A 14034-nucleotide genomic window follows, 5' to 3' on the forward strand; every position below is an offset into this window, starting at 1 on the left:
AATGGTATGATGTTTCGTTTTTCATGTCCTTATACATCTTCTCAAAATGGTAAAGCGGAACGAAAAATTCGCGCAATTAATAACATCATGCGCACAATCATGACTCACTCTTCCGTTCCCCCGTCCTTTTGGCCACACGCACTCGAAATGGCTACTTACTTACTTAATATTCTACCCAGCAAGCTTCTACATAACTTTTCTCCTACTCAAATACTCTATCGACGTACACCGGAATATTCACATCTTCGTGTTTTTGGTTGTCTTTGTTATCCTCTCATTCCTGCCACCACAATAAACAAATTACAACCACGTTCAACACCCTGTGTCTTCTTAGGATATCCAAAAAATCATCGCGGTTACAAATGCTACGATCTTAAAAACAAAAGGTTTATCATCTCTCGACACGTTATCTTTAACGAACACCAATTTCCATTTTCTAACTCCGTCTCATCTACAATTCCCGACTATAAATTCCTACACGACAATATTCATCCCTCATTCCTATATAATTCACAATTTCCTGAATCCAAACCACCAAATAGATCAATATCATCTCCTTCAAATATCACTACTGCACCTGATACTTCTCCATCCAACCCACAACCATCCACAACTGACTTTAGCACCAATAACGGGCTGAATAGCCCATCTCCAGCCTCACCTACATCCATCGACCCACACTCCTCTAATATTAAATCTCCTAATGTTTCACAAAATCCTATGAATACACATCCTCCAACAAATTTAATTCCATCTCCTACTGTTACTTCGAATAATATTACTCAACCTATTCGTTCTATGACAACACGTTCTATGTCTGGGATATTCAAACCAAAAGCCCCATTTAATCTTTCGGCTTTTACATCCATTTCTCCCCTACCCTCTAATCTTAAAATAGCCTTAGCCGACCCTAATTGGCGCCGTGCCATGACTGATGAATACCAGGCTTTGTTGGATAATGAGACGTGGGAACTTGTTCCCCGCAAATCAAATATGCATGTTATTAGATCTATGTGGATTTTTCGTCACAAGACGAAATCCGATGGTAGTTTTGAGCGCTACAAAGCGCGTCTTGTAGGTGATGGATGGTCTCAACAATTAGGTATCGACTGTCACGAGACTTTTAGTCCAGTTGTTAAACCGGCCACCATTCGGACCGTCCTTAGCATTGCCATTTCTAAGTCTTGGCCTATACATCAATTGGACGTTAAAAATGCATTTTTACATGGTAATATAAATGAAACGGTTTATATGTATCAGCCTACAGGTTTTAGAGATCGAGATCGTCCAAATCACGTATGCTTGCTCAAACGCTCTCTTTATGGTTTGAAACAAGCACCGCGTGCATGGTACCAACGGTTTGCAGATTATGTATCTACTATTGGTTTCACACATAGCAGATGTGATCACTCATTAATAAATATATCATCATGGAAAAGACATCGCATACTTGTTATTATATGTCGATGATATCATTCTTGCCACATCTTCAGACACACTACGTGACAGCTTAATATCAAAGTTGGGTTGTGAATTTGCTATGAAGGATTTAGGTCCTTTGAGCTCTTTTCGTGGAATATCAGTTCATCGTAGCACTAACAGTTTATTTCTTGATCAAACGGCATATGCTCGCGACATTATTAAACGTGCAGGTATGGAGTCGTGCAACCCAGTGGCCACACCCGTTGACACACATGGAAAACAAAGTGCTACTATGGGAGACTTATATTCCGATCCCACTTACTATCGAAGTCTTGCAGGTGCCCTTCAATATCTTACCTTCACCCGACCTGACATCTCTTATGCCGTGAAACAAGTTTGCCTTCACATGCACGCCCCACATGATGATCACATGCTCGCGCTAAAGCGCATTATCAGATACATACAAGGCACACTCAGTCTCGGCCTCTTCATTTCCAAAACTTCATCACATGCACTAGTCTCTTATACAGATGCCGACTGGGCTGGTTGCCCTGACACGCGTCGTTCCACTTCCGGCTATTGTATATACTTGGGTGATAATCTCATTTCATGGTCTTCCAAAAGACAGCCAACCATTTCACGCTCAAGTGCTGAAGCCGAATATCGAGGAGTGGCAAATGTCGTCGCTGAATCATGTTGGATCAGTAACTTATTAATCGAGCTCACTTGCCCAAATATGAAAGCCACCATAGTATTCTGCGATAATGTTAGTGCCATTTATTTATCTAGCAATCCAGTTCAGCACCAAAGAACTAAGCATATCGAGCTCGACATCCACTTTGTCAGAGAAAAAGTCTCGCGGGGACAAGTGCGTGTTTTACACGTACCAACACGCTTTCAGATTGCGGATATATTCACTAAAGGGTTACCTCGACTACTCTTTAACGAATTTCGGTCCAGTCTTTGCATACGAAAACCGATAGCTTCGACTGCGGGGGAGTATTAGCCGTACATATTTGACTATCACCTTTGTATTTAATGTAGTATATCTTTGTATTTAATGTAGGATATATCTTCCCCTTATATCATGGGATTATGGTGAGATTTTTCACAGAAATCATAGATTTTCCACATGCTATCTTTGTATATTTACCCCATAATTGTGCAATAAGAATTCAAGTAAATTTATCAACACCTTTAAACACCAAATCTTAGGTCACCAGATTGATTGACTTATATGGAATGGAAGAATATGCAGGCTTTGTTTTGAATGTTTTAGTTGGTGTTCTTTTTCTTATTTAATTGTTATTTGTACTAGTATAAGTATGTTTTATTTTTTCTAAATACTTTCTAGTATAAGTATGTTTTATTTTTTCTAAATACTTTATTAACTCAGGTCTGATGATAAAGATCTAAAGTATGTGTAACTAATTAAAGTTTGGGAAAATGTCGATATGCCCCCATTTCTGCAAGTCTTTAACAAAATGTCATCAAAAAATCGAAATTGCAAGATATGCTCCCTGTCCACGCATCACGCATGATGCGTGCAAACCCGTGTGTGATGTGTGTTTTCAAGATATTCAGCTTGACATCCCTTTTTGCTCATAAACACGTACCGTGAGTGGTGCTTGGTGCATGGTATTTGGTGCATGGTGTTTGGTGCATGGTGCTTGTTGGGCAAGAACTTTGAATACACGATTTCAAAAAAAGATGGTGACTAAATCGGAGCTACGAGTCAAAAATTACATCCATTCAAAGTTCTGACATTTTGGCACCAAACACCAAGCACCACGCACCACGCACCGTCGGTGGTGCTTGGTGTGTGGTGCGAGGTTGCGGGAAAAATGGTTGTCTCGCTGAATATCTCGTAAACACGCATCACACACGGGCTTGAACGCATCATGCGTGGTGCGTGGATAGAGGGCATATCTTGCAATTTTGATTTTTTAGGGCTTATTGTTAAAGACTTCTGAAAATGGGGACATATTGACCAATTTCCCTTAAAGTTTGTACTCTTTCTATTGTTAATTATTTCTTGAAATGGATCTAAGCTAAGCCCAAACCTCATTCATCTATCAAGTCTAGCATTTTGATAACACTAAAATCACCCTCACTTTCAAGTAGTAACTCCCAATTAATCGAAATGATTGTTGATAAAACTAAAATCACCAACATATTCTAATGTCCTTAAGTGACAACATTAGAATAAAATTCATCATCACTATTCAAGCAGTGACCTTGATCTTTAGCCCATTGACAATATTGTTTCTTGCCTCCAAAATCATCCCAATTGTTAACCAATCTCAATATCAAGTGTAGCGCATGTTTTTTAGTTTCTGATATCACAAAATCTAATTCCTAAAATGAAAAAAGATTAGTCTATCATTTATCACAAAAAAAAAAAAAAAAAAAAAAAAAAAAAACCAAAGCCTTTAGAAACAACTTATGATCCACGAACATTATATATTTAACGATCAAACAGGAAAATATTGATATGAACTAATAACCTTAAAAATGCCTTCATTGTAAACACCAGGAGAGGTTTGTGGCCATCACTAAAAGCCCAAGTCCTGACAACTTTCATACCGAGTTTCGAAGCTTGTTGAAAAACATCACTAGCTTTACTTTTCGAAGATGGATCAGCAGCCATACACATTAACCAGTAAGCATTAAAGGCGTTAAAATACAACGGATTATCCACCAACCATGAAATTCTGTTCACTTGTGTCCACAAAACCGCCGTTAACGATGGATGGGTAGCTTACTATATCACAGTCTCCATTAACAACACCATTTTGCGACTTGTTTGAGGTATTGAAAATATCGAAACTAATCGATTTGTTGAGTATTGTTGCGTGTTTTTTTGGTGCTCTTAAATCGTCAGGTATTTATAGGAAATGGTTTGTCAAGAATTAGCCTAGATGAGACTTGAAGTATGTTGCTTATGCAACCTAAGTGTATGCCCATGCATGCTCCATACTTATTGTTACATGGCATACTAAAACACTTATATTTACCATAATTGAAAAAAGATAAGATTTTTAGCAAGTTTTTGATTAACTGTATATATGTTATATATGCTTTGACACTTTATTATGCATAAGTTGATTGATACTACCTAGAGCAAGTGGTATATGACTATATGGTGTCACTGAGTTTGTTAAGTTCACACGTCATCTCATACCTTACAGGATTTTGAGTTCTGTTAGTGTCAATTGTAAGAGATAAATGGTGATGTAATTACTTTGTGTGCCATTAGTTGGTTTAAAACTTTTTATCACAACTCACAACTAGTTAAGTTTCTTTGAATGAGTCATATCATTCTAAAGTAGGAGGTAAGCAAGTATGAGGTAAGCCACAGATGTTGCATGGATTCCATTTGCCTCATCATTTATAATTATGATGTCATGTAACAAAGAAACTTAACTTCAAGTAGATGAATAAAATTACTTAGGATTATTGGATAACTTCAGAGTCAAGCACACTTTCTTATATAATTGCAAAACATATCATTAAAACATTAGCCAAACTTGAGGATAAATCCATTAATTATACTTCTTTTGTTCTTCAAGATTCTCCAAAGACACACATGAGATACCGATTCTAGTAATAAACCAGCATTTTCATTCAACAACCAGAAACTACAAACTGTTAGTTTCTAACATGGTAATATACTAAAAAAAACATTCTTAATCTAACAAATCAGAAACTGCAGTTTTCTTAAACGCATCGACCTGAGCCAACTGTCCTGCCAACGCTCTATTCGGAAACACATTGTCAGCTTTCAACCTTTCTCTAAACCCATAAGCAGGAGCCTTAGCGTTTATATACGTTTGTAAAAGAGAATGGTATTGTTTCAACCTTGAGACATAACCGTCTTGTCTCATCCTATGAAACATCTTTTCAGCATTATGTATGTCTCCTTTTTTTGCATACTGATCCAGTATAGTCATATAAGTAATAAACAACGGTTTTGTCCTGTTCTGCTCTGAAGCCCTACGCAAGATCGAATCAGCTTTTTCAACCTCGCCCGCTTCAACATATAGTTTGACCAACGCATCCCAAGTCAAAGGCCCAATTTGGAAACCACTTTCCGCCATTCGTTTCACAAGATTCTTTCCCTTCGATACCATTTTATTTTTTGCATAAACATTTAGCATCACTGCATAATGCTTAGATGACTTTTTGAACTTGTTTGACTTTCGGTCAAACACTGCTTCAGCTTCTTCAACTTTATTTAGTTTTCCATAAGCTTCGATAGCATTAATGCATTCATCATAATGGGGATTCGACTTGCATACCTCCCAGACTCTGCTGACATCATCGACACTTCCAAGTGATGCGTAAAGTGTCAGCAAAACAGAACAGGCCCCACGGTTTTGTTTTAAATCACTCCCTTCCATTTCTTTTAATACCGCTTTTGCTTTTTCTCTGTGTCCTCCGTATATATAATGCTTAGCCAAAACCGCCTGTTGTCAAAAGCATTACTTTATTAGATTAATGCACTAAATTAGATCAAACTCCATTAGATTTTATAAACCATATTAGCCAAATAACTTTCTGACCAATCAAACTTCTAACCAACATTTTATCCCCATGGAAGAAGGCCAATTGCATTAAAAAGTTTTAATAGTTAACACAAGCATTAATTTGTGTAACCAACTTTAGAGCTATAATTCGAAGTTGCAAAGGTTCAAAAAAAAAAATGTTTTTTTTTTTTTTTGTTTGGTTGAGTAACTAGTAACTTGACACAAAAGTCAAAATGACCCCCATCGGAAAAATGTACACCAAAAAGACAAAATAAAAAAAGGTCATGAACCAATGCCAAAAAATCAAATGAAATTATATAATCCGAATAAGAACAATTTCAAAGATTGTTACAGTAGAAAGATAACTCCTTTAATCTTGGTGATAAAAAAGAATAAAAATTGGTTACCCAAAACAAAATTGGACCATACTCAAGTAACCCTAAACTTGCAATCAGCCATAGAAGGGAAAAAAATACTCAAAACTTCAAATATTTTAACTTAAGCTAATCATAAAGATAGATATAGATATTCTTTTGTTTCTCGAGTTATGAGGGTTTTATCTATAGAAAAAGATAAAAAAAAAAACTTTAGAACTTTACTTTAAAATTGTAATTGTTTGAGAGCTTTTCTCAAATACATTTAGAAGTTTAAGGATTATGGGGAAAAAACGGTGTGCTAACAAAAACATAGTAACAAACCAAGATTTTGGGATATATAAGTTGTCACCTGTGTCTTCAAATCCAGCTCTACGTCATCTGCCTTCATCGTCTCAATAATTTGTTCCATCCCGTCTATATCATTACTCTGGCCTTTGATGTCTATCAACAAATTATAAGTAAAACGTGTTGGTTTCACATTTTCTTTTTCCATTAACAACAACACATCAGCAACCTTTTTCATATTGTTTCTCTTATACAAAAGAAGCAATTGATTGTAAGAAAAGCTCGTTATCGGTAATTTCAATTCCTTCATTTTGTTGAAAACTTGTTCAGATTTTGCTACATGATTGGACTGAACACAGTTGGCTAAAAGGGTTTGGTAGACCATCTCGGTTTTAAACGCCTCAGGGATCTTTCCGACGTAGTTTTCGGCAGCTTGTAAGCCACGTACTTTACCTAACAAATCGACACGAGCAGAATAATCCTTTTCATCAAATTCTAATTGCTTTCGTGACTCCAACCACTCTGACAACTGCAAGTTGAAGATAGTACATTAAATAATATAAAAATTTACTTTCACATGATCAAGGATGCTGATTATGTGTTTTTTATATTTATATAATAAAAGTTATAGAAATATATCATTACAAAATACCCATCTAGTCAACGTTATCAAATAGTAGATGGCAGTGTTGTAGAACTCGTCCAACTCGGCCAAGTTCTCGGCTTAGATCACGAGCTGAGTTCTCGCTGCCCAACTCAATCAATTTCTCGGTCAACAACCGAGTTACTTGGTCAGCGGCCGAGTTTTGCGGCTAACTCGGGAAGTTCTCGGTCAGCTCGGTAACTTGACAACTTGGTCAAAAACTCGGAAAATCGGTCACAAACTCGGCAAATTGGTCAAAGTCGATTAAAATTTATATTAGAGCATATATATCTCTATTAAAAACTAAAAAGTCAATGTAAGTCAAAATCCGAGTTCTCCCCGAGTTTCCGAGAGGTCCACTAAAATTTCCGACCGAGTTCTCCCCGAGTTCCGAGTTCTCCAAACCTGGTATATGGTGCAATTTCATATATTTAATCACTAATGAACTGGTAAAAAGTAACACAAATAGAAATGTTAGATGTCACTAATCATGTACTTTTAATAGATAAAACATCCTAAACGGGTAAGAAAATAAGGTTTTTCCTGTTCAAGCAGAGGGTTAGGAAAGTATTTTTACCCAGTGGCCTAAACTGGGTTATCTCGAGGCCGTTAAGGATATCAGGACCCGAACCACTAAGCTAATTTTGGATGGTATAGTGATTCACGTCAACCCAACCAACAAGTTTTGGCAAATACCAAGAAATTACCAATTTTGACCAGAACCGGTTTTCACATAGTACCAAATCGCTCAAACCGCCCATTTTGACACCAAACCAAATGAAAAAGTAAATTTCATGGATAAGGACCTCTAGAGATTATGAACTATATTAGCTTTTAACAGAGTAATACATCTTAAGTTGTTTGGCAATTAAAATGTATATCGATGAAAGTAGAAGAAACCTGCAAAGCTTTGTCAAACATCTTATATCTCCTAAATGTAATCATAGCTGAAGATACGTCTGCTCTGTTAACACTTTCTCCATTTTCAAAACACTTATCGAGGGCCTTTTGAACAGAAACTGTTGGCGAATCCATAATAACCTTATACAATACTGAAGAAGCCCGTCTTTGTTTACTGGTTTTTTCAGGTGCAGTATCATCATCATCTTCTTCATCTACAGAATGCTCAGGGTCAGAAAGGTCATTTTCATCTTCAACAATGTTTTCTTGAATCTCTTCAGTGCTAGAAGCTTCCAGCTCAGAAAAACCATCTTCTAAGTCATCAGATTCCTCATTACTGTTTTTCATGCCAGCCATTGAAGAATAATCGCGCTTTGAAGTGGCTTGAAAATGTGTTCCGAAATAATATCTTTTTAATAACAGGGGCCCACATGACGGCTCGATGAACCTAATTTTCTCCACTCGGCTAGTATCTATTATTTTGCGTTCGGTACAGGAAGCACGAATGGCGACAGCAGAAATTGTTTGTGACCTATATGATATGCGAAGTATTTATCAGTGCATTTAACAATAACATAAAAAGTTACATAGTGACATCAAACACCCAAGCATATCATCGTTCTTCGTAACCATTGGGCATGAAATATAATACAAAAACATATTTCAAGTCAAATCATATGAAATGTGCTACGCTGTCAAAGTCATACACATTATATAGAATAATATACAAGACATATTGCAAGTCAAATCATATAATATAGACATAAATGTATTGAAAGAAAAAACAAAAAAGCAAATCACTATATGGGTCATAAACAATTAAATAAAAGAATTAGTAACCCACTAAAAATAAGAAAGATAAGTTAAAGTTTCAATTTTAGTGACTGTACGGATAAATCTTTCCTACACCCTAATCACCCTTCGATTCACAATTATTTGTATCATTTTTTTAAAGTAAAGTAACGATTTTTCAGTTATATACTGAAACCCCATTATAACCCTTAAACGAATTGAATCAAAATCAATACTTGCTCAAGATCATTCATTTCTAAAATTTACAGATTTGGGTAATATAACATGGTAAAAAAGAGAGGAGGGATAACATGAAATGTTAATGTACATAAGAAAACATTAATTTACCTTAGAGAGATGGAAGACGTTCTTCGAATCGCCCACATGATGATTTCTTGAGTAATGAAAGCTGAGATCCCACAAACCCCCTTTTGCTGTTAAACCCTAAAAAGAAACCTATAGAATTAGTCATTAACAGTCCATAAAGTTTTATAAATTACAAAATTAGTCCTTAACTTTTGCATAAACTCTACTTTTTAACGGATGTAGAATTTGCTACAAAATCATAAGCCGAATTTTTCATGAAAATAATCTCCATGTTATATCTTATGTTTTTAACAAGAAAATATGCAAATAATGGTTTTATATATATTTTTAAAAATATGTATATATTTCACTTTTAAAATAACTCAAAATAAAGAAAAAGGTTGTTTACAAATAATTATTTTATTTTGTATAATGAATCATGCATGTAGTCTATATGTTTTGTGAAATTAATAATAAAGTACTGTCTACAAATAGTCCAAAAATGTTGATGTTTGATCTGTAGCTAATCACATACTATTATCATTTATCATAAGCCACATAAAAAAAAAGAAGAAAGATATGGTTGCGAGTGTAGTTCATGGATATAACCCAAGGAACAAGTGTGGGGTCACTTGTTATCCTTCTCTTAAAATGAGACAAACAAACAACATCACAATATATGGTTTTTACACCATCATCTTCATCTTCTTCCTCATTAAACAAACACAAATCTCATATTCATATTCATCTTCACAGGCTTATCAATGGCAGGTAGTCTTGCAACTGTGCAATATAATTTTAAGTTGCAAAATTCTGTCTCACTTCTACCGTCATCTCAATCCACTTTATGTGGCACCAAATTTACCACCTCAATCCAGGTGCACTTTACAATTCTACCCTCAATCATTACTAACTATTTGTAATCTCCAAAGTTGTCATGCATGATGCATTGCTAAATCAAGAAAAAGTTTAAAACTTTATGCCATTATATTATATTACAAGAATTTTGGTACTTAAAGTTGTTGCTTAATCATGATCAATCTTGAAGTCTTGAACTACAGAAGTACTAAATCAATAAAAACTGTATGCCAATTATATTGTATTACCAGAATGTTGGTACTTAAAGTTGTTGCAATCATGATCAATCTTGAAGTCTTGAACTACAGAAGTAATTACCTTTTAAATTTGACCTCAAAAGTCAAAGTAAATCCCTTTTTTAGTTTCAACATGATTTAATGTTGTAAAATGATACTCTGTTTGTATAATATGTTCTAATGAATTGTGTCAGTTTGTCATAATCTAGGATTAAGGTGAATTTTGTTGTTCAATATTGGTTTAATAAAACTATTTAGAATAATACGCCTTTTGTGAAATGTTGTTGAAAATGTTGAACTTTATGATTATGATGAGTACAACTGATAGATAAAGATTGGTGATAACCTGGCATCTTTTGAGAAAATGTTTATTAATATGAAATTCTAATTTGTAAGGAACTGAGTTTGACTTTAAAAGTCAAAGTATTTTCTAAATTGTAAGGTACTGAGTTTGACTTAAAAAGTCAAAGTATGCTTTATTTAGGAACTGAATGTTGTGTGTTCTTTCAGTATAAGAGAAAAGTATGTCAACCAAAAGGAGCTTTGAATGTGGTGGCATCAAGTGCCAAAAAAATTCTAGTAATGGGAGGCACACGTTTCATTGGAATCTTTCTTTCCAGATTACTTGTTGAAGAGGGCCATCAGGTTAATTTGCATTTTCATATCCTATACTTTTATGATTTATGATGTCATAAATATAATTTATGAACTTTGTTAATCATGTGTATGTCTGCAGGTTACTCTGTTCACTAGAGGTAAGGCGCCCATTACACAAATATTGCCTGGTGAATCAGAGGATGCTTACAATTCTTTTAAATCCAAGGTCTGTTACACACTGTAACGTGAATTTGTATATAAAAAACTTGTGTTTTTCAGTAGTTACAATATTATGATATAATAATGTCATTCATGTTATAGATATTACACTTAAAAGGTGATAGGAAGGACTATGATTTTGTGAAGACTAGTCTTGCTGCTGAAGGCTTCGATGTTGTCTATGATATAAATGGTGTGTAGTCATGAAAAAAGTTATAAGCTTTACATATAAATCTTTATAAACATTTAGGAATATTGGTTCATGATTAAAAAGTTTATTTTTTTCATCAGGACGTGAGGCGGAAGAGGTGGAGCCTATACTGGATGCATTGCCAAATCTTGAACAGTAAGTTATCAATAAGCTCTTTGCAAATCACATAAGAATGATCCAGTTATAATTGGAGCTAACTTTGTTTTTATATTTGTTACTAATTACTAATTTAATCAACTAATTATAGGTACATATACTGCTCTTCAGCTGGTGTTTACCTTAAATCTGATCTTTTGCCACATTGTGAGGTCAGTTCATCAACATATCTCTATTAGAATCGTGTTAACTTATCTTTTTGCCCGTTTAAGAGGTGTCAACTTAGACCCATTTTCAAGAAGAAGAAAAAAACAGAAAGGTGTTTGCTGATCAGTCTGACCCATTACACAACCTGTCCACGCATCTATTTTGCCACCAATATCTCGTAATCCATATCGTCATTACAAGTTGATGCTACTTAAATTGGTACACAAGATAACTTTTGCTGAATAATATGCGTCATAATAATTTTCATGGTACTAATAAGTACGACATATATTTTTGTTTTTTATTTTAAATTTTGGATTTGTGATTACATTGATGATAGACTGATGCGGTTGATCCTAAAAGTCGACACAAGGGTAAACTTGAAACCGAGGCGTTATTGGAGTCAAAGGGTGTTAACTACACATCTATTAGACCAGTTTATATCTATGGCCCGTTGAACTACAACCCTGTTGAAGAATGGTTTTTCCATAGACTGAAAGCAGGAAGACCAATTCCAATTCCTAACTCTGGTTTACAAGTAACTCAACTTGGTCATGTAAAGGTTAGTTAGTAGTTAAAGTTCATCTTTCTCATAACAATTTGAGTAAACAATTCTTAAAAAGTCAACATTGGCCGAAAGCAGGATTTGGCGACAGCTTTTATAAAGGTTTTACGGAACGAAAAAGCAGCCAAGCAAGTGTACAACATATCAGGAGATAGATATGTTACCTTTGATGGACTAGCAAGAGCTTGTGCTAAGGTAATTAATTTCCTAAAATTTTCAAAATTTTGATTTAGCTCCAATTTTATAAAACGAAACTACAATCTAATCTTGCAGGCTGGTGGATTCCCTGAACCGGAAATCATTCACTATAATCCTAAGGAATTTGATTTTGGGAAAAAGAAAGCGTTCCCATTCCGGGACCAGGTAAATACTACTCCCCCATCCCAAAATAATTGTTTCATTTGACTTTTAAAAGTCAATTTTACACAGTTTGACTTTCAATATTTTGGTTTTTCTTCTATAATATTTGATGAAATTTGTATGAAAGTAGGTTTTAAACATGTTTTCATTCGTATAATTCATCAGATATTATATAACACAAACACATTATTAAAGTCAAAGTCGAAAAGGAAAGACTCAAAAGTCAAACCGAGACAGTTATTTTGAGACGGTGGGATTAGTTTTTAAGACTGTGGTAGTTGCTCAACCCATTTGACCCGCTCATTTTGCCACCTCTAACTTAATGTGTTGTCATATTTGAAAAACTCTGTAATGCAGCATTTCTTTGCTTCGGTTGAGAAAGCAAAGGCGGAGCTTGGAATCATCCCTGAATACGGCTTAGTTGAAGGATTGACAGACTCATACAATCTGGATTTCGGTCGAGGAACATTTAGGAAAGAAGCTGATTTCACAACAGATGACATTATTCTTGGAAAGAGCCTTGTTTTGAGCTGATTTTACCATTTTTCTTCCCTATCTAATCAAGATTACAGAGCAATGATTACTGTATTTGTATAACAAAGTCCAGTTTGTTAATTCATTTGAGATAATAGCTTTGATGTTGTTAATTTATAATGTACTTTTGTAAAAGTGTTTACTATTTTGAATATCAAGTAAACTATCAAATATTTTCATATTGTTATTCATTAATATATCTTAGTTTCCAACTTGAGGTTTGCAAAACCATCTTGAAAAAAACCTTGATTTACTAATAGTTAAAGAATAAGAAATCTAACAACCGTACATTATATTTTATTTAATTAATTCAACTTATAATAAGAGAAGGTACTACTCCGGTTTTTCCTTTTTCTTCCGATGATGCTCCGGTTCCTCATCCGATCTCATACTCCGATCGTGCTTCGGGAACGGTCGTTTAAATCGCAGTTGTTATGGTTCTATCTTTCAAAATCTGCTCATAATCTATTCTTAATTAGCCGTTGTTATATACTAATTAGCTGTTGTTATATATTGAGTTTCTATCAATTGGTTCCATTGTCAGCCTACCCTAATCTCAACCATGGTGATATATAAACAACAAGTGATATCTCAAATTGATGCTCAGGATGAAAAATTGGAGCTCCTATCAAACCAGCTATCAAATCTAAAGGAAATGCTCATCGATTTGCTAAAAACCATCGAAACCGTGATAACTAATTGACTTCGGAAACAGAGCACGCCATCACCACCAGGTTTCAACTCTCCTCATCCACCACCACAACCACCACGATTATCTGTTCGGATCCACTTTCAGCACCACACACGCACACGAAGCCTTGGAATCCTTGTTTGATGAAGGAGATTTAGAGGAATATATAGAAAAATTCGAATCACTTCATGCCCTGATTCCTGATT

At 34.9% G+C, this 14034-nt stretch overlaps 2 protein-coding genes across 2 annotated transcripts; one reads left to right on the plus strand and one right to left on the minus strand.

The window, feature by feature from the left end:
• Positions 1 to 4951: 4951 nt before the first annotated feature.
• Positions 4952 to 9470, minus strand: LOC139876908 (pentatricopeptide repeat-containing protein At1g80270, mitochondrial-like). Its single transcript, XM_071864310.1, has 4 exons — positions 9297 to 9470; positions 8157 to 8688; positions 6678 to 7142; positions 4952 to 5891 (listed from the first exon to the last, which is right to left on the minus strand). Exons 1-4 carry the CDS (start codon positions 9332 to 9334, stop codon positions 5112 to 5114), a joined length of 1815 nt encoding a protein of 604 aa, XP_071720411.1. The 5' UTR covers positions 9335 to 9470; the 3' UTR covers positions 4952 to 5111.
• A 448-nt stretch (positions 9471 to 9918) lies between these two features.
• Positions 9919 to 13316, plus strand: LOC139876428 (chloroplast stem-loop binding protein of 41 kDa b, chloroplastic-like). The gene is made up of 10 exons (XM_071863738.1): positions 9919 to 10132; positions 10859 to 10993; positions 11085 to 11171; positions 11267 to 11357; positions 11456 to 11510; positions 11623 to 11683; positions 12019 to 12240; positions 12322 to 12438; positions 12517 to 12606; positions 12961 to 13316. Exons 1-10 carry the CDS (start codon positions 10019 to 10021, stop codon positions 13135 to 13137), a joined length of 1149 nt encoding a protein of 382 aa, XP_071719839.1. The 5' UTR covers positions 9919 to 10018; the 3' UTR covers positions 13138 to 13316.
• The last annotated feature ends 718 nt before the right edge of the window (positions 13317 to 14034 follow it).

Source organism: Rutidosis leptorrhynchoides, chromosome 11, assembly GCF_046630445.1.
Source record: "Rutidosis leptorrhynchoides isolate AG116_Rl617_1_P2 chromosome 11, CSIRO_AGI_Rlap_v1, whole genome shotgun sequence".
NCBI classification, from domain to species: domain Eukaryota; kingdom Viridiplantae; phylum Streptophyta; class Magnoliopsida; order Asterales; family Asteraceae; genus Rutidosis; species Rutidosis leptorrhynchoides.

Coding starts and splice junctions, on each gene's coding strand:
- LOC139876908 (XM_071864310.1), bottom strand. CDS start 9,334: ATGTGGGCGATTCGAAGAACGTCTTCCATCTCTCTAAG. Junction 7,143..8,156: donor TGTTTGACAAAGCTTTGCAG/GTTTCTTCTACT, acceptor TTCAACTTGCAG/TTGTCAGAGTGGTTGGAGTC. Junction 5,892..6,677: donor AGCTGGATTTGAAGACACAG/GTGACAACTTAT, acceptor TTTTGACAACAG/GCGGTTTTGGCTAAGCATTA.
- LOC139876428 (XM_071863738.1), top strand. CDS start 10,019: ATGGCAGGTAGTCTTGCAACTGTGCAATATAATTTTAAGTTGCAAAAT. Junction 10,133..10,858: donor AATTTACCACCTCAATCCAG/GTGCACTTTACA, acceptor GTGTTCTTTCAG/TATAAGAGAAAAGTATGTCA. Junction 12,607..12,960: donor CGTTCCCATTCCGGGACCAG/GTAAATACTACT, acceptor TCTGTAATGCAG/CATTTCTTTGCTTCGGTTGA.